This window comes from Scheffersomyces xylosifermentans, assembly GCF_036884685.1.
Source record: "Scheffersomyces xylosifermentans strain CBS 12540 chromosome Unknown RJT20scaffold_7, whole genome shotgun sequence".
Classification (NCBI taxonomy): domain Eukaryota; kingdom Fungi; phylum Ascomycota; class Pichiomycetes; order Serinales; family Debaryomycetaceae; genus Scheffersomyces; species Scheffersomyces xylosifermentans.
In genome coordinates, this window is record NW_027042945.1 from 950,940 (window position 1) to 972,273 (window position 21,334).

The following is a 21,334-nucleotide window of genomic DNA, read 5'->3' on the forward strand; positions in this document are numbered from 1 at the left end:
TCGGATAAGTAGACACTGACTATGGTACGAAAGACGCCTATAGTAATTTAGAACACTTCAAATGAGAATGCAAATGAGAGAGAGGAGAGAAGAAAAGAAATGCCTCCATATATTGGAGTGGTAGTACATCCTTATCAAGTGTTTTTCAGCTCCCAAATATCATTTCTACTCTCCTCTCCACTTGAAACTTTCTTGAACTTGAACTTGAACCTTTACCTTCTTCACTTCCCTCAAATTTGCTACCATTTCTCATGCCACTGCCTGCTAAATTAGAGTGCCCAAGAAGCTGCAAAAATCAGTCACGTGACTTACTTCCAATTGTGCCCAAAACCCAACCATATGCCAAATAGTACAATAGTACCCACTTTCTTCCCTCTACTTTCCTTTCAAAGCATAATCTGCTACTTTTCTGCGACCATTCACAAACCCACCATTGGATTCTTGTTTCAAGAATCATTCTCAAATGCTCTCCTTTCCATCCCATTCCCACCACCTCATTAAAGCTCTCCATACAAAAAAAACCCCAGTTTCTTAGTCGTGTCCACTCCAATATCTATCCAGTTCTTATAAGCTTCAGCGGCTGTAAATGTAATTATTACTTCTTTGTTTTCTTCGTCATTACTAGATCTTTTCATTCTATCCTCTCTTTTCTCTTATATAGCAACAAGTTCGCATGAAACCGTTCATCACCGGCCATGAAGAACTTATCCATGACGTCAAATACGACTTCTATGGTAAGCACATAGCTACAGCATCTTCAGACCAGCACATCAAGGTGTTTGACCTCGACTCGTCTACGTCATCATGGGTACTCAATGATCTGTGGAAAGCACACGATTCGCTGATTGTAAAGGTTTCTTGGGCCCATCCCGAGTTTTCATCTTCCAAAATCTTGGCTTCGTGCTCATACGACCGTACCGTAAAAGTATGGCAAGAGCAGCCAGACGAGTTACATGGATCGGGAAGAAGATGGATAAAACTAGCCACTTTGGCAATTGAGTCCTATGGGCCCATATACGATGTGGTTTTTGCACCAAACCATCTAGGATTAAAACTCGGATGCGTAGGCTCCGATGGAGTATTCAGAATATACGAATCCTTAGAGCCTAGTGACCTTACAAACTGGGCACTCACCACAGAAATCCCCATATTAAACCTGCTGTTGCCAGCAAAGAGTCTTCAAAGTAGTTTTGCTGTTGAATGGTGCCCTGCCAAATTTCTGAAGACCGAAATGTTCATAGTCGTTGCTTTAGATCAAGGCTTCATATACGGTACTAGTCCAAACGAACAGAGCTCCCATGGAAACTACAGTTACGGCTCAGAAGATCAAGAGCAGGGAAACGGTTCTAATTCAGACAGTAAATACACGAAGATATGTAATCTTCCAGAACACAATGGTCTAATCAGATCGGTAAATTGGGCTCCTTCCATGGGAAGGAATTATCATTTGATAGCCACTGGATGCAAAGATGGCTATGTGAGGATATTCAAAGCAATAGAGACCGCTGGCGGTGAGTTAAAAATTGAAACGTTAGCGAAGTTGAATGATCACAAGCTGGAAGTTTGGAGAGTCAATTGGAATTTGACAGGTACTATTCTCTCCTCTGCTGGAGACGACGGAAAAATACGATTATGGAAGTGTAACTACTTGAATGAGTGGAAGTGTATGAGTGTAATCAACACAAGCAATCGTTCTGTGAATAGAGTCATAGAGGAGGAGAATGCACAGGCAGCAAATACCACTGGAAAGTGAGAGAACCAATTTGAATAATGGCATGTAAAGCAAATGGTTTACTGTCTTGACTCACACAATGTATGTCAACTACATATTTATTTCCAAAAACAAAGGAATCATAGACCTTTCGACAAAATCTGTATACCCTTACCTACACAACAATTCCATTTGAACGAAGTAATTGTCCCAAAACTTGGTAACTTGTATAATGTATATTACAATCTATCTATGAACAGCTTACGCAAATAATACATACACTGCTAATGCTCAATGCAACTTCTTTCTTTTAACATCCTTGGACTTGCTTTCCTCACTCTCATCCAATTGATTCCACAATTCCTCTTCGTCACTCTCCTCCTCGGCGTCTCTCAACTCCCTTCTTCTTCTTCTTTGCTGCAATTTGAGCAACTCTTCGTCAACCACTTCTTCTTCTTCCTCTTCGTCTTCATACTCAAGTACTATTAAATCAGCAATCTCGACTCCAAGGTACGCCTTGGCGATGACTTCTCTGGTATCAAGATCGAACACTCTGAGATATCTATCTAATCCACCTGTGACAAGTAACCCTTCACCGACTCTAATTCCATATGTAGCACCAAACTGGTCTACAAATTTGCCTAATAATTTTGCAACTGGTTTTATGATAGTTCCTGCTGAAGCAGAGTTTGTTTTGAGGGCTTTCTCATCTACCTTCACCAATGAGTGCTTGGCGATTAAATTGTGCAGATCTGATATTATGACTTCGGTTTCGTCCTCATCAGCAAAAGTCATTCTGAGAATAGGTCTCTCGCAGACAGTGTAGTCCTTAACTGGTCTTCTGCCATGGTTAGTGTCATAAATACGGATTTGACCATATTTAGTGGCTGTGATGAACTTGTAACCTGATTCAGGTTGTTCAGTAAAGAACCTTAATTGCGTTATCCATACTGGGACTCTCAAATCGAGATGGTCGTTCTTTACGTTTTTGGCTGTGAATAATACTTGTGGCTTGAAATGCTTATCGGTAACTTTACTGTCAAAAGAATCAGCAAGGAAGTCCTTCTCGAAGAGTCTTATGACTCTTACATCGTTCTCTTCTCCTCCATATGCGAATACTCCTGCTTCTGATGGATTGGCAGTGAAATCAGATATCGTCTTGTTTCCTGGTAACTGAACCACAACCGGAGCTCTATCGAACTTGTCTTCTTTGAAGCTGATAATCACTATTTTTCCACTTTGATATGCAACTATGACTCCTTCCAACTCTTCAACTGCTAATAAAGAAACTGGCATGTCTTCATTGATTCCTTCAAGTTTATAGTTATGCAACAAGTTATACTTGTATTCATCCTCAACCTCATATTCGTCGTCATTGATCTCATAGACTGAAACTTCACCGCCTAACCTGACAGCAACAAGGAACTTGGACTCGTAGTCAAGCATATGCACTATTCTATTCTTTCTAGTTGCATCTGGCTCGGAACAGAAGTTCTTTATCGATTTAGGTTGAGTAGCGTCTTGCTTGGAGGTGTCTGTACCTCTGTTAAAAATGACCTCCTTCACCACACCAGTATCGTTTGAAGATACTAAAAACTTCATCTCGTACTACTTAGTTACCAAGGTTTACGATTTTTTCACTTAATACAAAGGATATTCATGTCTCTTAATGTCAAGCTTATAGCTGGTAGAGATGGAGATGAGTGAAAAATTATGAGATGTGTTCCTGTATGTAGTGCACATCATCTGGAGAAGTCTATTGATAGTTATGGTACTCCTAACCATATGATAGGAGTGGTTGTAGAAAGTTGTAGAATAGGGATTTATAATATGTAATACCGTGTTCATTATGTGGTGGGCTAGAATTTAAGGAATACAAGGCAAATGGTGTCTTGGTGGTGCCCTCTGATAATGAATAACCAGGCAAAAGAATGCTGCGAAAGAGGAATTTGCAGCAATCAACTCATCAATGATAAATTTATTATAATTATTATTCCACTTCCAGGTGTAGGCCTAATACAAAGGAATGCGCATGATCTCCCTTGCTCTACATATAGAAACTCCTTATTATAAAGGTATCTTATAACACATAGTAGTATTGTCTCATATAGATTTTCAAAATCTGTGGCGAAAAAGTCTTATATAACTCATAAAATATAAAATGAGCCAGAGATTAAATATATTGTCTCTAACAATCGAAATACTATTTAAGACCACGTAAGTCTCTTACAGTCGCTCTTGATACTGTAGTCTCCCTTATTAGAATCTTGAGACAATTTCAATAAAATCAGAGGAGTCATACAAAAATTCAGCGCTAGACGTTGGAAATAGGCTTTAGGACTTTAGGAGACTAGTAGAGACCGCCCCAAGAAGCCAAAATTTATCTTTTTCTTTCTCAAAACTTAATAGGGTGCCCCCCAATCCATATATAGTATAGAGGGGTCATCTTTATTTCTACCTAACTGTATCGTATAAAAGAGATGGAATATAATAGACTCCTTAGTGAGAGCTGTAAAGGCTTCTACAGTTCTTGCAACTGCCATTTTCGCGTCTACCGCACGGAGAAATTTAAGGAAACATTCTCAAGAAGACCCGCACCGCAGCATTGTTGTAAAAGGATCTTGAAGAGAAAGTCATATAAGTTCAATTCTTTCCATGTGTTTAGCAGTCACGGGGGGTTCAAATGGATGTGGCTTACAATAGTTTGGATTGTTTTGATCTTTATAATACAGAGTGCAAGAGGGCTTGTTTGCCTCGAATGGAAGGGGCCACTGGGGAACCCCGCGAAGCTATCGTTTTTTTTTTTGAAGGGGTATATCTTTATTCCTAACTATAGAGAGAAAAGAGAAAGACAGTGTGATAGTGATCAGTACAGAGAAAAACCGGGCGGGGGTGAAAACTCTCTGCCAAAAGCTTCTAAATAGTCCTTCGGGATCGCTGTGGAGGGCGTCAGAAAGCAAAATGTTTTTATTTTAGTGATCATAAAATTAATGAGGCAAACAATCCACAAGAAACAGGTCCCTTGGCCCAGTTGGTTAAGGCGTGGTGCTAATAACGCCAAGATCAGCAGTTCGATCCTGCTAGGGACCATTTCTTTACTTCTTCCAAGGGCGTGTGGCGTAGTTGGTAGCGCGTTCGCTTAGCATGCGAAAGGTCTCCGGTTCGACTCCGGACTCGTCCATTCTTTTTTATTTTTGATCTGTTCACATAAACTTTGTAGTTTTTGAACCCAAGAACCTCCATTTCATTCTCTTATTTACTAGACACTGATTAATGGTAGCTCATAACTCTTTGTTTTTGGTGAGCATTATGCAGTTTTAGCTGCGAAAAATCGTGATTGCAACGAGCGATGATACATGCACTCCAAGCCTTTATGACTTTGTATGAGCTTTTACTGAATATATGGAGTAGAAAACGGATACTTTATTGTGTAGTTCTCCAAAATAACCAATTGTTATATGATTAAGGAAGAACAACCGGGCTCCGGCAACATAGACGTCTTGAGTTTTTCTCTGATGTGTTGACTAGTAGTTATGTGTTCTCTCGCCTCAGGATCTTGACGTCTGTTCGACACTTTCTCTTGTACATACGCTAAAAGCAACTGTTCATAGGGATATCGAAGTGGATTTTACAGTGGCATCAAGTTGATAATTTTGTGCCTTTTTTCATTCTTATACTTGCTTTGTCAATTCAAATTTCAGAAACAAAAGAGCAGCATGAAGCTGATATCGACTAGGGATTTATACTCTTTTTTGAAACTTCAGGTTGTTGCCTATTGCGTCATGTTCAGACTACTATACTTCTTTGGTTTCCAGCGTTACAATTACAATATTTCCAGAAATCTGTCGTAATAAAATTCTATTCTATTCTCCATAATTTAAAAAGACGTGTCCTTGTTGTCATCATAGTCCATAATTCCAGCAGATTCAGATGTATCGCCGAATTTGCCTTCATGCAATACCAAATAGTCAGGAATATTGAAAGCTAGAAGTAAAATTACTGCAACGCTCATCATAGCTGAGTCAAACAAGTATAATAATGTTTGGTTTCTTGCAATTGAGCCAGACTCACCTTGAATAAATTCAATTGCACGGTATATGGATCTGACTAAAATTAACATCGAAGAATTAAAAAGAACATAACAGTAGCTTCTCCAATTGACAAATTTATTAGGGAAAGCTTCTCCTGACTGACTGATCGAGTTCGGTTTATGCTCCATCCGAATGTAGAATGTGCTTTCAGTGACGCAAAACATACCGAAGAACAATATTTGAACGAAGAGACCGGCAATAATCAAGAGTCTTCCAATTGAAGGATTGCTTGATGCCATTCCACCGCCGCTTCCTTGCAAGAGAAATGAAACCACATCTCCCGCAACAAAGAGCTTCGTCAAGTACTTAAGACTGACAATGGACTTTTCAGGCGCTTGCAAAGTTCTTACTAATTCTCCAAGACTCATATAAATTGTAGCTGCAAATAAAGTTGGGGCTACCAATAAGGCAACGCTTTGAATAATAAATGGACCTAAGCTGGTTATATCATTCGCTGAGATTAACCTACCAATATAGCCAACTATCTCCATAATACAACCTACCCAAAGAGGAATCATCATACATAAGTAGCGAGTTAACTTCTTTTTGGGCACCATTGATCTTCTTCTTCTTGATGTCGCTATCCGGACTATTTGATAAGTCAAATAGATCGTACAAATTGCAAACACAACAGTGAAGACATAAGATGCAACTCTCAGAGGTGTATAGTAATAAAATACATAACCACCTGAATCTCTTGTTTCTAATAACTTAACCATTTCTAACTGGTATTTTTTAATATTTTCAAATCTATATATCGAACAACGTAGGGTTTCCTTCATTAAATACAAAATATATAATATTTTCGCGTCCAAAATGCTCAGCCCTAGGGTTGGAATGTCAAACGCACTGCCAATTGTCAGGCATGCTAGCGAGGTGAAGAATACAGAGAGATAAGAACAATGTGTCGGCTCACTCATCTGAGTTCCAAGTTTCTATTAATAGGGGTGGATCAAAATTTCGTAAATCGATCCTCGTTGCGAATTTGGTGAGACGGTTTCCCAAGTGGGACGAAAAGGTGCATTGCTTAACAAATATACATAATGAAGCCGCACTAATCAGACTGTAAACTCCGAAAGCGACCCGCACAGCCCTGTCAGCCTCACTGTTATACATTGTTCTCTTTATTTGGAGCATACTCTTGATGTGTGGAAGAGTTCACACAGTTTAACGTTGAATAAAGCTGCAGCAGTTCACGAAAGGTAGCAGTGAAGTTAAATAACTGACGCGGTTTGTACAATTCTACATACACAATTTTTTATAATTCATATATCAATATTGATTCACTACTGAGAACTATACCCCTATAACTCTGGGATTAGTGGCTGGGAGAGCTCTTTGTTTCCCAAGGCAGCAGAACTATTCTTCTCGACTATTATTTCCTCCATATGAGCAGGCTCAGAGTCTCCAAACTTGGCTTCATGTAATATGAGGAATTTTGGCATATTAAAAGCCAAAAGCAAAATGACTGTAATATTCATCAAAGCTGAATCGAAAATGTACAAAAACCCTTGATTCCGGGCAATTGAGCCATCTTCTCCTTGAATGAACTCAACAGTACGATAAATAGATCTGATCAAAATTAAGATCGACGAAGCGAAAAGAACGTACGAGTAACTTCTCCAATTAACATACTTGCTTGGAAATTGTATTCCTTCTGTACAAATTGCATTTGGCGACCTCCTCAATCTAGCATAGAGAATGGCTTGTGTAATACAGAATAATCCGAAAAATATAACCTGGACGACAAGGCCAGTAATAACCATAATTTTACCTCCCAATGCACTGGTGATAGCCACACTGGCGCCATTTCCTTGTAAAAGGAATGAAACCACATCCCCACCAACAAAAACCTTAGTCAAGTATTTTGTTTTAATTATTGATTTGTCTTCAACTTTCAATGTACGAATCAATTCTCCGAGGCACATATATATTGTGGCTGCAAACAAAGTTGGGGCAACTAGAATTGCAATTGATTGAACAATATAAGGAGCCATGCTTATCTTGTTATGGGTAGGAAACAATCCAGATATTAATCTAGCAATGTAGCCAAGCACTTCCATTATACAACCAACCAAAAGAGGGATCATCATATTTATGTAGCGTTTGAACTTCTTTTTAGGAACTAACGACTTCGTTGACTTCGATTTTGCAAGCCAAAAAAGCTGGAACGCTAAAAATCCTGCGTAACACGTGAAGTATGACAAGAAATCACATTGTACTCCTACAATAGGTTTGTAGTGGTAGAAGTCATAGTCATCGTTAGCCCTTTCTTGTAAGAGAGTAGTCATATTGACTTTGATTACTGACTATCAAGAAGCAAAGCGTACCACTTAATCTGCCAATAGAGGAATTCTAAGTGGGATTCTAAGTCAGTATATATATGCAAGCTTGCGAACAGCAGTTGTACATAGCCCCATTTCAGTCCAATGCATGTCAAAAGGGCTTGTATGAGTCTGAAAGAAAAGTGAGCCATAGTGCGAGAACGAAAGGGATTACAAGATTCCGTGAAAAGATCCTTGCTGAGAGCAATCCCTTTTTTGGATGGAGTCAAATTTACCTCAATCTTAAATGAAAGTGGCTTCAGAGAATGCAAATCTTCCTACAAACGGCACGTAAACTTCACTCCAACTACTGCTACTACTGCTACGACTACTGCTGCAACTACAAGTCAAACAGGTGATAGAGAAAAATAGTAATAAACATTTCTCATTCATTACGAAATTGACTTCAACAGACTTAAAGAGTTTCTCTAAAAATCCCCAAGGATATAGATTCAAATCTCTTGACGCGCGAAATCGTGTTGTTATCATCTTCAGAGCCATGCAACTCAATACTTTCAAGACTTTGACCAAATTCTCCCTCATGTAGAATAAAGTAATTTGGTATATTGAACGCAAGAATGCAAACAACACATAGATTCATTAAACCTGAATCACAAATGTAAAAAAGATCTTCAAATCGTGCAGTAAAACCAGCAGGCCCTTCTATGAATTCAACTGTGCGGTACACCAACCGTATAATCATTAAAATAGAAGTTAACATAAGTAAATAGCAAAAAGTTCTCCAATTGATTAGCTTGCTGGGGAATTCTCTACCTGACAAACTAATGGAATTTGTACCAAGATCGTCCCAATTGATAACTTTCGTAGGGTATTGCATTGCAGCAATTCTAATAGTAGAAGGTTGACGTTCCAACTTAATGTAAAATACTAGAGTTGTGATTAACAATATGGAGAATAGCACTATTTGTATGAGCAAACCAACAACTATCAACTTCCCTCCTATTGAAGGTTCGTTTGTAGCTATCATGCCACTACCTGCTATTTCAAATATCAATGATATAAAGTTTCCAGTTATAAGTATGACAGTCAAGCACCTAGCCTGAGTCCCAGATATTTGTGGCAGCCTAACTGTTTTAATGAACTCGTTGAAAGTCATATAAATCGTTACAGCAAAGAATACTGGTGAGATTAGAATAGCAAGGGATTGAGTGATATAAGGACCCATTGCATTGGCATCTTCTGCTGTATACAATCTACCAATATATCCAACCACCTCAACTATGCAGCCCACCAAAAGTGGTAGCATTATACATAGATATTTGGTTAATGCCTTCTTGGATACCTTTTCCTTCATTTTACTTGATATTGCTATCGATATAAGTTGATAAGACAAGAAAGCTGCATGAAAACAAAAGAATGCTATGAAGTTATAAGAGACCCCTTTGAGAGGGGTGTAGTAGAGTAAGGTGTATTCATTTGAACTTTCTGAATCTGTTATCATGCCCATGATGCGATAATCGTCACTGCGAGTAAACTTGACAAGAAGAAGATTTTAACTAGTCCCAAAGTCTGGAAGTCAATTGAATCATAGCAAATCAGACCCGTACTACTTATGTAACGATATAAATGCTGTGATAGGATTTGCTTTAATTCACATGCCATAGAGAACAGTCAAGGAGTAACAACTAACTTATTCGAGATAGGCGCAGTACCAGAAGAGGCGCAATTTTCATATTCAAAACCCTGGCTCACATCAGGAGAGCTGTGCATATGCCTATGTCTAATCTACTCAGATCAGAGAGCTACTTCAATGCCTATCATGCAGTTAGCTAACTAATCCCCTTAGCTTGTTAATAAACCATCAATGGCGTTGGCATACCTATTGTGCTTGTTTTAGTGCTTGGATGGATATGGCGCAGGATTGCAAAAATATTGTACCTAGCCAAGACAAACCGAGACAAAAACACCCACAAGATATGTTGAAAGAACTACATTTCTCGTACTTGTTTTAAGCGGAATTCGGCATAGAGGTCACAAACCATTCTCCAGCAAGTATCTTGAAATAAACACAAGAAAAGTCCCAAAGACGAGGAGAAGTCAGTGGCTGCAAATGTATGAAACCATACAATAATCTCTGGAGTTTGTAAGAGGAAGAATAGTGTACCCGTTTGAACCAGTGGACTTCCAAGTCTTCAAAGATATAAAGTTCATTTCTTTAAATGTTTGTCCAACACATATTTTAGTTTCCATCGTTAAAGCTTAGCCAGAGGACGCATTAGAATTATATTGTTGCAAATTGCAAATGTCCACAACAAAGAAGCATACGGATCCGCTTACGCATTCTTGGACGTTGTATTGACTATTTTAAGACCGAGCAAGGCTTAAATGGAAGACGTTTTTTTATTGCTGTTTGAATGAATGCCATCTTTTTTTATGTTAAAAAAATATAGCCGTCTGAATGATCTAGCTATGGCTTAGAGGAGTTATGGCCAACAAAGCACCCTCTTGAAGTTCATTTTTGTTACCACATGAAGTAGGATATATTTATTGCCGTTCAATCATATTGTGATTTGCTTGAGCGAGAAAGAAATTGTACATTGGAGATCCCCACCTTTCATATGGGATACAATAAAAAAATTTCTGTTAATTTTTAGCCATGCCACATTGGCACTTCTTAGAGCACTAACTCACTAACTAAATAAAGCTATTTTCTCAGATACTAGTAAGAATAATTATTTTCAAGACCATCAGAACTTCAATAAACTTATCTAATATATTTAAGTACCTACAATCATGCTCACTCACCACTCACTAACTCAATACTCACCAACTCACCACCTCAATAACTCACCACCACACTAACTCAATATTCACCAACTCATATCTCACCACCTCACAACTCCACATCTCACTAACTACCGTAATATTCTCCGAACTACCCACTAACAGCTGTATACTCCCTCTCCTCCTCCACATCCTTCCCTCCATACAAACTTCCCCATATATGCATAATACAGTGCCTAATCTCCTGCAGAGACCACTCCCATATACATCACGTGCGATAAGACTCCTAATTGTAATAAACAGTGGAGTAACTAATTTAATTATCATATAATGTATCTTCTTTTTTAGTTGGACCATCATGTCAATGGCCGAGCCAGTATGGAATGGTGGTGGTCTAGGCAGTAAAATAATGGATGATGACGTAAGTGTTCGACACAGTTTTGAAGGCCGTTCTTCTTGTCCTTTTTGATATGGTATTAGACATACTAACTGCTATGCCCTATAGTTAGAGTGGAACGATACAAAACAAGCTCAATTAGCGACTTATGTCGAAGACTACAGCAATTCGCTACTGGATCCGGCTCAGTTTTATTCCAAGATTGACTGGCAGTATCTCCTGCGTATCCTCGGGGTGAAGAACGTGGAGCTTCTCAAGATCAAGGTGGATGAAATCTACGACGAGAGATTCGATAGCTTTAACAGCGACCAATTGAATATCAACGAGATTGTATCCCATTGGAAGAAGAAACGAAATCCACTTTTTCGAGAAGTTGCTCGAATGATCGAGTCCTTGGGCATAGAGTCGTTTGAAGTAGAATCCGAAAGAGTTCCTTCCAAAAATTCAAATGGAGCATCTAGAGGTGAAGGAGTAGATAAAATCACGGACTCAAGAGTGATACAGAACCAGAGCTCATTATTGAAACAAGATATGCCCAAATTGACGACTAATCAACGCCGAATGTCTCTCGATTTGATGCATCCCAAACCGACATTATACGCACATAAGCCAACTGGCCATCGTAAAAAGAATAGCCTCACAAGACCGGCTGAAATCGGCACTACAAATGTTAACGTAGAGGTTGGAATCGTTCGAGCTCTCGCAAGAACAAGCAGTACAGCGGAGACAAATGAACAGAAAAACAACAAATTAAAAGAGGTACAGAAGAAATTCAGATTACTTGGGACAAAGACCAGAAGCCAAAATGCAACTGGAAATACAAAGGATAAAGCTATCATTAGTGGTGGTAATGCTTACTTGAGAACTCCCCAAGCACGAGAGAATCCTCTAGCAGCCGACAAGAAGGCAAGAAGAGCCTCTCTCGTGGGAGATACACTTCCATTGTATATCAGGAAGCAATTAGAAGACTTCACTATAGCCTCACGGTTACAGGCACCAAGTACCGAAGGGTCACCAATTTCCCCTGAAGAAGTCTTGGTATCAGCGGACGTTTCATTAAGAGAGGGCGCAAATGATGATATTGAAGGCGACGAACCCTCAAGTGATGGCAACAATACAGCGCAAATAAGCAAGAAGAGGTCGAGGTTACAAAACCTTCTAGCTAATTCACAGTCATTGTATGCTCATTCCAAGGACGTTGCGAGTGTTAAATCGAGTTTGCGTTCAAGCAAGAATGATAGCAACAAAACGACGAATACTTCTGTTGAAAATGGATCGGCTAACTCCGATTCAGAAGAAGAAGACGATAAAGAATATATCCTGCCGGATCTGCTTACAAGGTATTATGGAGTGCAAGTAGATGATGGGGATGATCATGATGAAATTTTAAGGGGAATTAATGGAAATGATGATGATGTCGACTTTATTAATGTGAATGAAAGTTATGATATTCTAACCCAACGCAATGGCGATGATGAAGACGAAAGGAGTACAAGGATAGAATTTGAAGATGACGATTATCTCTTCAAAATATAAGATATGAAAATCTCAATTCTATGAAATAAATACCGGTCAACTTTGTTGACAACTAAAATACACTAACATAATACCAAAAACAATACAGGTGGGTCAATACTTAGAAACAGTAACGAATAATATATACAATGGGATGGGATTATGCTAATACTTCTGTATTGAGTTTCTTGATGGCAGTAATCGAGTATTCATAAACGTAAAGTGAAATTGCGCTTGTTGGTGCTGTCTTCAACACACTGACGCCAAAGCCCTTGTAGAGTCCGAATACCCCTTCTGCCGAAACAATGTTGAAGAATAGTTTGTAGGCACTGGTGGATCTTCCACCATATAATGTTTGATACATCTGGGTTCTCTTACGTAATGTGTCCAAGGGGAAAGTGATACCTTTGGATGTGGCGCCAGCAATGAAACCACAGAGCCCCTCTTTGAAAGGAATATCACGATCTCGAGTAAACTCCCGAGCCAATTCATAAGAGGAAAACATTATCCCAGTGGTGGATGCTATTGAGAGCATTGCTGGTTTTATACCAGCAAAAAAGCCCAAAAGACCGTCTGCTTTGTATATGTCTTTGATAGTTTGAGTCATGGATAAGAGCTTTTTATTGGAATTTGCTGCTAGTCTTGTTCTTAAGAGATCGAACGGGTATGTGGTTAGCGTACTACAAATTCCAGCACCAGTCCCAGCCAACAAGGTATGCCCTGAAGAACTTAAACTCCAATTTTGGCCTTCTTCAAATGTGCTCAAAGCTTGACTCAAAAATGAGTACGATGTGAACTGAGTGGCTCCATAGAGAACATATAAGATTTCTGCTGGGACGTTACCTTTCCAGAGACCTATTACACCTTCTTTCTTCAATAGTTCGGAGACTACAGATTGTACTGGTTGACGATTTTTGAATGTCTTTCTTTGGAGTTGCAATCTGATTTTGATTGTATCCAATGGTGCTGTTATTGCCCTGCTCGAGTTAGTATATGGATCACTTAAGTGTTACGCCAGAATAGCATTGTTATTTAATCCTCTCTTACTTACCTCGACATTCCTCCGGAGATGGAACCCGCAAGCAAAGACTCGTAGGGGGACACATCAGAGCCCTTTCGGAGATGGTCTTCACGTTTGCCTGACTCCATGTGCCCCTGGTAGATATGGAGATTTTGTCGGGTCTTGGATATGGTTATGCAAACAAGAAGAAAGAAGAAACAAGTGTAATCTTAAAGATAATGAATTAAATAGAAGATAAAATACATTGATAGTATAGGGCATTTTGCGGAGTTGGTTAAGCGCATGCTTAGCGATGAGAGTGTACAGAGCCATGCAGCTACACGGCAGAGATCTGAAGACGATAGCCATGGTGTATACAGTTGTTAGATAAGGTTGTGGAGTGAGGTTGAGTGGAGTTATAAAGGTAGTGTAGTGTGGTGAAGTGGAGTTATAAAGATAGTGTAGTGTGGTTGAGTGGAGTTATAGAGATAGTCTAGTGAAGGTAAGTTATCTATAAAGGTAGTTTAGTGAGGTTAAGTACATATTTAGAGATAGTGTAGTGAAGGTGAGTTAAGCGGATCTATGAAGATAGTGTAGTGAGGTAGAGTAGATCTATAAAGATAGTGCGGTGTAGTGAAGTGGAATTATAGAAGGACTAGAACCATGGCTAAGATTAAATATTGAAATATTGTATCGTCAAAATAAAGGAAGGGATACTATTAGGGGGAAAAATTTGGATTGGATGTGAATAGGATGTATATAATATAATATAATAAAATATATATTTCAATATATATATTACAATATAACATATAAACTTCAGTGTACCTGGCTTTCGTATTTGGCATTCTCTATTTTGTCTGTAATATTATAAGTTTCACTGAGATGATCAGTGGTTATGTCCCTTCTTTCATATTTCTTTATACTGTTAATAATTTTGCACCTAAATTTCGCAGATTACTAAATGATTAGCGATTAGGTGAGTGTTTTCTGCAAAACCATGAGAACTCTCCTTGTCCACAATATACATATATACATATATAACATGCACAACAAATACATACGATTACTTACTCCCATAAGGACTCCTTGAAACTACCACCCCACTAAATCCAAATGTCACCTCACTTACACTCTAATCTTCCCACTAACTCACCACTGCTAGCACATTCATTACGCTAAACATTGCACATCTACTTCATTTGGTAGCGCTGAAAAATAATGAAAAATCGCGTCTCATATAAAGAGACGTCAATTCCTTTAAGTTATTAACTTTATCATATTCTGTCATTCTTACCTTCGCAAAGCATTACAACGAAAATAAATGTCATATGAGCTAGAGAAGCACCCAATTATCCCGGAAACAGTGTTTGCAGGAATTGTCAAGAACTTCCAGGCTATAGATACTACGCTTTCACTTCACTATTCCACGCATACTACTGATCCTGTGGTAGTCAAATTACTAGATGATGCAGCCTCTTTAGCCCAGAAAAGAATAAAGGTCAGTGACCTCGAGATTATACTTTCGGTAGATCCGATGTCGTTCATTGTATATAAAACTGGAGTGTCTTACCACGACTACAAAGAAATTTACATCCGTTTCCCTAACGAATTTAAACCATCTGATCTTCAGAGAAGGAAGATTCAGTTCATTCTCCGAATGAACGAATGGATAGTGAAAAATAGCCATATAGGCTCAATATTATATAAGAATATGGAAGATTTTTTGAAGGAAAATGAGATATCACTCCCAGAAGATTCAGAACTTCGACTTTCATCGAGCACTTCTTCATCTTCTTCGAAACCTCTGCTGCCATCAAAAATCGTGAAAAAATCAACCAGTAGATCAGGAAGTACATCTCCAATTAAACGGAAGGGCAGTTCAATTCTTCACGAGTTAAAGAATGACTCGTCCAAGTTCAAATTTAAAGAAAAAGATGGACAAGTGGAGCAACAAAAGAGTAATGGACTCCTGTTATTGGAGCGTATTCGACTTAAAGAAAGGATTGCTAAAGAACAGCAGGAATTGGATGGATTGAATAATACTCCCGAAAAGAAGTACCAGAGATATCTTCTAGACAAGTGTCCTGTCATCTACGATATGATATACCAATTGGTGAATGAAAATACACAGAAGAAGTTAAATGAAGATGCGTTCAATCCATCCAACGCCCCTAGAAAGCCCAATCCTTCCAAGACGCTTTCGATATCAAAACTATGTGAGATTATTGAAGACAGTATGACATATCCTATTGAGAAAAAGGAAATTATAGATGTCTTCTATTTGATGGAAAAACTACTTAAGGATCTGTGCATTTTCACAATTGTAAAGCATAACGATGTGGCGATTCTTAAGGCTGGGGGACTAGAAAGAGATAGAGATTTAAACACCTTAAAGAGAGGTAAAGCAAATTAATTGCCAATCACGACCGACACTAATAGCTAACGATAATCCCTGTAATAATAACTAATAAGTATATATATTTGACTCAGTAGAATTGTAATGTATGTACATATCTATAAAAACGACCCTCTAAGACAGACGTAACTGTACCTAGCTTTGATCGTCTATCTCGTAGATGTTATCGAGACTCTGTTTGTAACATGTTTTAAATGCTTTCACTGAGATGCTGAGATCTCAATTCAAGTCAATACGGAGAAGCATTTAATCATCTCTGAGGGCAATATCGGCAGCACCAGAGTTCATAAACAAGTTCTTCAAGATAATTTCAATAGCCCAAGTGAATCCCAAATCCACTAATATACTTCCAGTTAATTTAATCTTGAAATCGGTCTCCATCTTGACAAATTGCATCGCCTCATTCAATTCTGGCAAAAACTCAGTAGATCCGGCGAGAGCCAAACCAGCAACACCAAGTAAACCGTAGTACATACCCTTGTTGTCCTTGATACTCTCTCTAAAAGGCAAACCTTGGTAGTTGACAGCAAAGGTTGAAACCTGTTGGGCCAACTGTAACAAGAACAAACCAGTGTTCAATAAAGAAGGTGAGAACTCCTTTTCCAAATCAATTTGTGGCTCTCTTGGCTCAAGAAGGTAAATTTCTCTTGTAATGTATACCAAAGTAACAATGTGAATAGCAAATTGACCTAAAATAGAACCCATAATATACTTGTTGAAAATACCATCTTGTGGTCTCTCCTTCGAGAGCTTTTCAATAGGCTTACCACGAGAAATAGATAAGAAGCAAACGGATAAGAGAATACCGGAGACAGTGGATTGACCATCTCCAAACTTGATACCAGCGAGATACAAAACAGAGAGTGAATAAGCAGAAATTAAACAGTTCAAAGCTAAAATCTTGTACATTTGGATGGTGGACACCAAAGCACAACGACCTTGACGGATAATGTGGGTAACAGTAGAAACATTGGCCAACTTAGAAGTGAAAGGGGCTGCAACAGAAGCATCACCTAATTTCAAAACAGGAGTTTCATCGTCTTCGGCCTCGTTCAAGGCACCCAAGAAAGCATCAGCAATGTTGTTAGCAGCTGGTCCCTTAGCGCCATTTGGAGGAGCAATAGGCTTGTATCCAGCCTTGTTGGCAGCTTTAACAGCCTCTCTCATTTCATCAGTAATTTCAACACCCTTCTTCTCCATCGCCTCCAAGTACTTAGGGTTAGAAATTCCCGGAGGGTATAAGTGGGCGATATTGATAGGAACTGGAGGAGGTGGCTTACCCCAATTGGTAAAGATAGCCACTTGTTTCTCGTAGACCTTCTGCATTGTTTCATTTCTTCTGTTCTCAGCAATTTTCTTTAATCCCTCCTCGGTACCATTCAAAAGAGCGACACCGACATGTGCTTGCTTCAAAGCTCCCACATCGTTGGTACCATCACCACACATTAAAGTATTGTAGCCAGCATCCTTTAAAGACGTCAAGATAAACTCCTTTTGGTTAGGAGATACTCTAGCATACACCCATGTGTGCTTTAACAAATCCAAAATCTGGTGATGATCAGCCAAGTAACCCAAAGCATAACCAGTAATACACACATCATATTTGTGGAATAAGTCGGTGTTGATTTTATCAGAAGATCTGAATGGGATAATAACAGTCTCGTTAACATTTCTCCAAACTAAGTTCTCATCAGAAGCAACATCGTGGTACTCTTCTGGAGCATCCAAAATCAAGACTTCCTTGGTAGTAATGGCAACCTCTTTAGCAACATGACAAGCGGTCAATGGATTGTCACCAGTAATCATAACACTACGATGGGAAGATTCGTTCAACATTTTAATAGTTTCAACAGCATCCTCCTTCAAGGGACAATGGAACACAATAAAACCAGCAAATTTCAAATCGGATTCAATCTCTTCTCTCTTGACCTTGTTTACATTAACATTGTTGTCCAAATGCTTATACGCAAGAGCTAAAACACGAGAACCCGAACGAGTGAACGACTTGTAGATTTCTTCATAAGTTTCAGGGGCATCAACAATCATGTTACGAATAGTTTCAGGGGCACCCTTGGCAGCAACAAAATTCTTTCCACCAATAGAGGAAATAGCAGAAGATCTCTTCAAGGCAGAAGAGAATTGAAAACGACGCAAGATCTTGATCTTCTCAGTCTTTCCTTTCTCAATAGTTCTTTCGACGGTATCATTTTTTCCAACAATCCAGTGAGCAGCTTTCAAAGTGGCTTGCTCCATAGAGTCACCAACAACAGAACCATCGTCTAATTGAACTAAAGCGTGAGCAGAACCTAAGACATATGAGGTCGTTTCAGGAGCTTCTTCGCACTTGAACAAGTGGTGGATATCTTTACTGTTAAAACCTGCCAAACCCTCGAAAACAAGGTCTTCCGCAGTCAAAGTTCCGGTCTTGTCAAAACAACAAACATCGATTCTTCCTGCTAATGGAATTCTGAATGGTTCAGTACAGTAAACATAGTACTTCTGCAAGGCAGCAAGAGAAGAGTTAACGGCCATAGTTAATTCCATAGGCAATTCAGGAGGAACGACGGAGGTAATAATGATGATACAATCTAAGATTAACTTGGCTTGAGTTCTACCCATTCTGGTACCTTCAACCCAGACGTACCAAGAAGCAGCAATGGCAAATTGCAACAAGAATAAAATGAAAAGAAGGGCTTCCTTGTTTCCAACGGAAACTCTTTCACTGGAAAAGATCATCATACGAACCAAGGAACCTTGCGAAGTTTCAAAACCAGTCTTGATAACATAGGCAAAAGCACCATTATCTGGGGCTACAGGGATAATAGGGTTCTCAGGCTTGGTAACTTGCAAAGCAGAAGTACCACCATGTAAAATAGAGTTCTTGTCGAAACCCTCTGGTTGCAAGTTGTCCTCAGCAGGTCTCAATTTAATAGATTCTTTCAAAAGAGGGGTAGATTCTCCAGATAACATAGCTTCATTTACAATCGCAGTACCGTCAGTTAATAATAAGTCACATGGCAAGGCAGAGTCCTCATGAGTTCTGGTGACAGAAACCAAGTCGCCAGGTAAAAGTTCCGTGGACTGTAATTGAACCCATTTGTTGTTTCTGCGGACATAGATAGTGTAAGGCTTGATACCCATGCTCTGGAATTCAGCCATTGTAGTTCTTCTTTGAAAGACAGTTGTCATTTCAAAAGAAACCAACATGAACAATGAGAATAAAGAGTAGTACCATTGTTCGTCCATACACCAAAGAGCCACACAGAAGATCTGGAAGACGAAGAAAGGAGCAACTGCATGTTCCTTGAACAACTCCATAAACGTAGGAACAGGAATATCAAACTTGTTTTCACCGTAGTTTCTGGTGATTTTCTCCAAATCACCCTTCAATCCGGTGTGGTTTTGGAACTCTTTCAATTGAGGCAACTCGTCAAACAAGAACTGAGGAGGAGAGAATTTCTGGGAGTCTTCGTGGAACAAGTGTCTTCTCTTCTGGTACAAGAAACTGGTTTGTTTTTCACCGTCGTGGAAGGTTTCTCTAATGATCTCACAGATTTCACCGACACCTGAGTTAGGTGCTGGCTCAATCTTGATATGGCTTGCCTCGTTGATAGTTTTCACGGGAGAATAGTTGAACCGGGCATCGACGTCGATATTCCAGTGGGGCATCAACCAGAAAAGGAGATTAAGCGATATGATCGTGATGAGGTATACAAACGTCCATTCTGATCCCTTGATGTATGTATCGTAGTGGTTGAAGTAGATTTGGAGGAAAATCGGGTATATTATCGTGAACGGCCAAACGTACGGTCTGAGGATTAGCGACTTTGGCACCAACAAATCAGCCCGTTTTATGGCTGGGTTATCGACTATGTCGGACATTGTGCCGGGTTGGGAATGTCGAAGATGACTATATACGATAGCTAGACCTGAAGACTACTAACAAATAAGTACTAACACTTCACTGCTAATAGATCATACAAAGAAAGAGAAGAAGCAGCCATTAAAAAACTACTGGGCGTGTAACACTTTGGCAGTAAGAAAATGGAAAGGGCAACGTTGAAATTTTTGTGAGGGCGAGGAAAGGTTGTGTGCAGGTGATGGAGGGTAGCAGTTGCAACAATGAGGACCGGTGCCACGGTGAGAGGGAGAGGGTGATAGTGATGGTACTAGTGCGGAGGAGATGAATAGTAGGGAGATGATGATATAGGAAGGAGATGGATATAGGAACATTAGGCAGGAGAAGAAAGTAATGAAATAAATGATAAAAACAAGAAGATCCAGTGAAGTCAGGAAAGTTGAATGTAATAAGTGCTTGATTGAGATGAGTACTCATTGCGAGATGGTAGAAATAATTGGCACAATATAAATTATATCGCTAGAGACTCTTGGGAGAGAGGGGACTTGTTGGGTGGGTGGTGCTACTGAGATCCTGCCTAAGATTGTCGGCCGTGGCGAAAAATGGCCGCGGTGTTGGGGGAGAGGAAGAAGCTGTAAGAAGGCCGTGGAAAGAAGTATCACGAGAGGGAAGCTATAAGGCAGGGAAGCTATAAGCTGACTATACTACAGCTGGGAAAGGTTATCATGGGAGCAGAATTGGTAGAGAACGGAGTAGAGGTTAAAGGTGCGTTGGCATAAAATAGAAACTGTACTGAGTAATTTCGGAAATTTTTGGGTTCTCCCAAAATATAGGAATCTGCAGCAACTTTTACCCGTCTCAGCGAGAAGGCAAAAATGGAAGAAGTGTTGGAAATAGAGAAGATGTATGTCAAACGAAATACGTCCATGATACGAAAATACCTATTTTGGGCGATATAACTTCCTCTATCAAGTAGATGAATGATACAATAAACTCCCTAGCAGAAATTTCAGTCTTCAAACAAAAAATTGAGGCCAAGAATATATGAACATGGATGCCGTAGTGCAAAAATTTGCCTAATCAGATAACGACGAAGAATTGCAAAAATCTCAGCCACATGTTGTCATATGGTAGCGCTAATAAATAAGAATATAGAATAGAGATGAGAGCACCAAGTGATTTAGTCAAATTGTATCTGACAATGCCGACCAGTACCGTGTTGTGCATTATCTCCTATTATCACTCTTACTACATAGTCACGGTATCAGGATGA

The 21,334-nt window shown here is 39.3% G+C and overlaps 9 protein-coding genes and 2 non-coding genes across 11 annotated transcripts; 5 read left to right on the top strand and 6 right to left on the bottom strand. All coding sequences in view use genetic code 12, as the record gives it.

Annotated features, from left to right (window-relative positions):
- Nucleotides 1–588: 588 nt before the first annotated feature.
- Nucleotides 589–1,989, top strand: SEH1 (Seh1p). Its single transcript, XM_064917790.1, has one exon. It carries the CDS (start codon nt 674–676, stop codon nt 1,751–1,753), a length of 1,080 nt encoding a protein of 359 aa, XP_064772575.1. The 5' UTR covers nt 589–673; the 3' UTR covers nt 1,754–1,989.
- On the bottom strand, nt 1,990–3,430 carry NSA1 (ribosome biosynthesis protein). Its single transcript, XM_064917791.1, has one exon. It carries the CDS (start codon nt 3,311–3,313, stop codon nt 2,003–2,005), a length of 1,311 nt encoding a protein of 436 aa, XP_064772576.1. The 5' UTR covers nt 3,314–3,430; the 3' UTR covers nt 1,990–2,002.
- Nucleotides 3,431–4,727: 1,297 nt separating this feature from the next.
- Nucleotides 4,728–4,801, top strand: RJT20DRAFT_t135. The gene has a single exon. It is a non-coding gene; the product is annotated as a tRNA-Ile (tRNA).
- An 18-nt stretch (nt 4,802–4,819) lies between these two features.
- RJT20DRAFT_t136 lies at nt 4,820–4,892 on the top strand. The gene has a single exon. It is a non-coding gene; the product is annotated as a tRNA-Ala (tRNA).
- A 412-nt stretch (nt 4,893–5,304) lies between these two features.
- On the bottom strand, nt 5,305–6,916 carry RJT20DRAFT_130625 (RTA1 domain-containing protein). The gene has a single exon (XM_064917792.1). It carries the CDS (start codon nt 6,720–6,722, stop codon nt 5,589–5,591), a length of 1,134 nt encoding a protein of 377 aa, XP_064772577.1. The 5' UTR covers nt 6,723–6,916; the 3' UTR covers nt 5,305–5,588.
- Nucleotides 6,917–6,974: 58 nt separating this feature from the next.
- Nucleotides 6,975–8,317, bottom strand: RJT20DRAFT_58899 (RTA1 domain-containing protein). Its single transcript, XM_064920867.1, has one exon. It carries the CDS (start codon nt 8,091–8,093, stop codon nt 7,107–7,109), a length of 987 nt encoding a protein of 328 aa, XP_064772578.1. The 5' UTR covers nt 8,094–8,317; the 3' UTR covers nt 6,975–7,106.
- Nucleotides 8,318–9,905, bottom strand: RJT20DRAFT_58898 (RTA1 domain-containing protein). The gene has a single exon (XM_064920866.1). The coding sequence runs from the start codon at nt 9,592–9,594 to the stop codon at nt 8,542–8,544; it is 1,053 nt and encodes a 350-aa protein (XP_064772579.1). The 5' UTR covers nt 9,595–9,905; the 3' UTR covers nt 8,318–8,541.
- A 1,324-nt stretch (nt 9,906–11,229) lies between these two features.
- RJT20DRAFT_136844 (uncharacterized protein) lies at nt 11,230–12,804 on the top strand (the record flags this gene model as incomplete). Its single annotated transcript, XM_064918515.1, has 2 exons — nt 11,230–11,292; nt 11,377–12,804. 2 exons carry the CDS (start codon nt 11,230–11,232, stop codon nt 12,802–12,804), a joined length of 1,491 nt encoding a protein of 496 aa, XP_064772580.1.
- Nucleotides 12,805–12,873: 69 nt separating this feature from the next.
- Nucleotides 12,874–13,992, bottom strand: RJT20DRAFT_58914 (thiamine transporter). The gene is made up of 2 exons (XM_064920869.1): nt 13,835–13,992; nt 12,874–13,760 (listed from the first exon to the last, which is right to left on the bottom strand). Exons 1-2 carry the CDS (start codon nt 13,930–13,932, stop codon nt 12,944–12,946), a joined length of 915 nt encoding a protein of 304 aa, XP_064772581.1. The 5' UTR covers nt 13,933–13,992; the 3' UTR covers nt 12,874–12,943.
- Nucleotides 13,993–15,067: 1,075 nt separating this feature from the next.
- RJT20DRAFT_130630 (uncharacterized protein) lies at nt 15,068–16,264 on the top strand. The gene has a single exon (XM_064917793.1). It carries the CDS (start codon nt 15,108–15,110, stop codon nt 16,197–16,199), a length of 1,092 nt encoding a protein of 363 aa, XP_064772582.1. The 5' UTR covers nt 15,068–15,107; the 3' UTR covers nt 16,200–16,264.
- A 59-nt stretch (nt 16,265–16,323) lies between these two features.
- Nucleotides 16,324–20,549, bottom strand: SPF1 (ion-transporting P-type ATPase). Its single transcript, XM_064920870.1, has one exon. It carries the CDS (start codon nt 20,082–20,084, stop codon nt 16,449–16,451), a length of 3,636 nt encoding a protein of 1,211 aa, XP_064772583.1. The 5' UTR covers nt 20,085–20,549; the 3' UTR covers nt 16,324–16,448.
- Between the last annotated feature and the right edge of the window lie 785 nt (nt 20,550–21,334).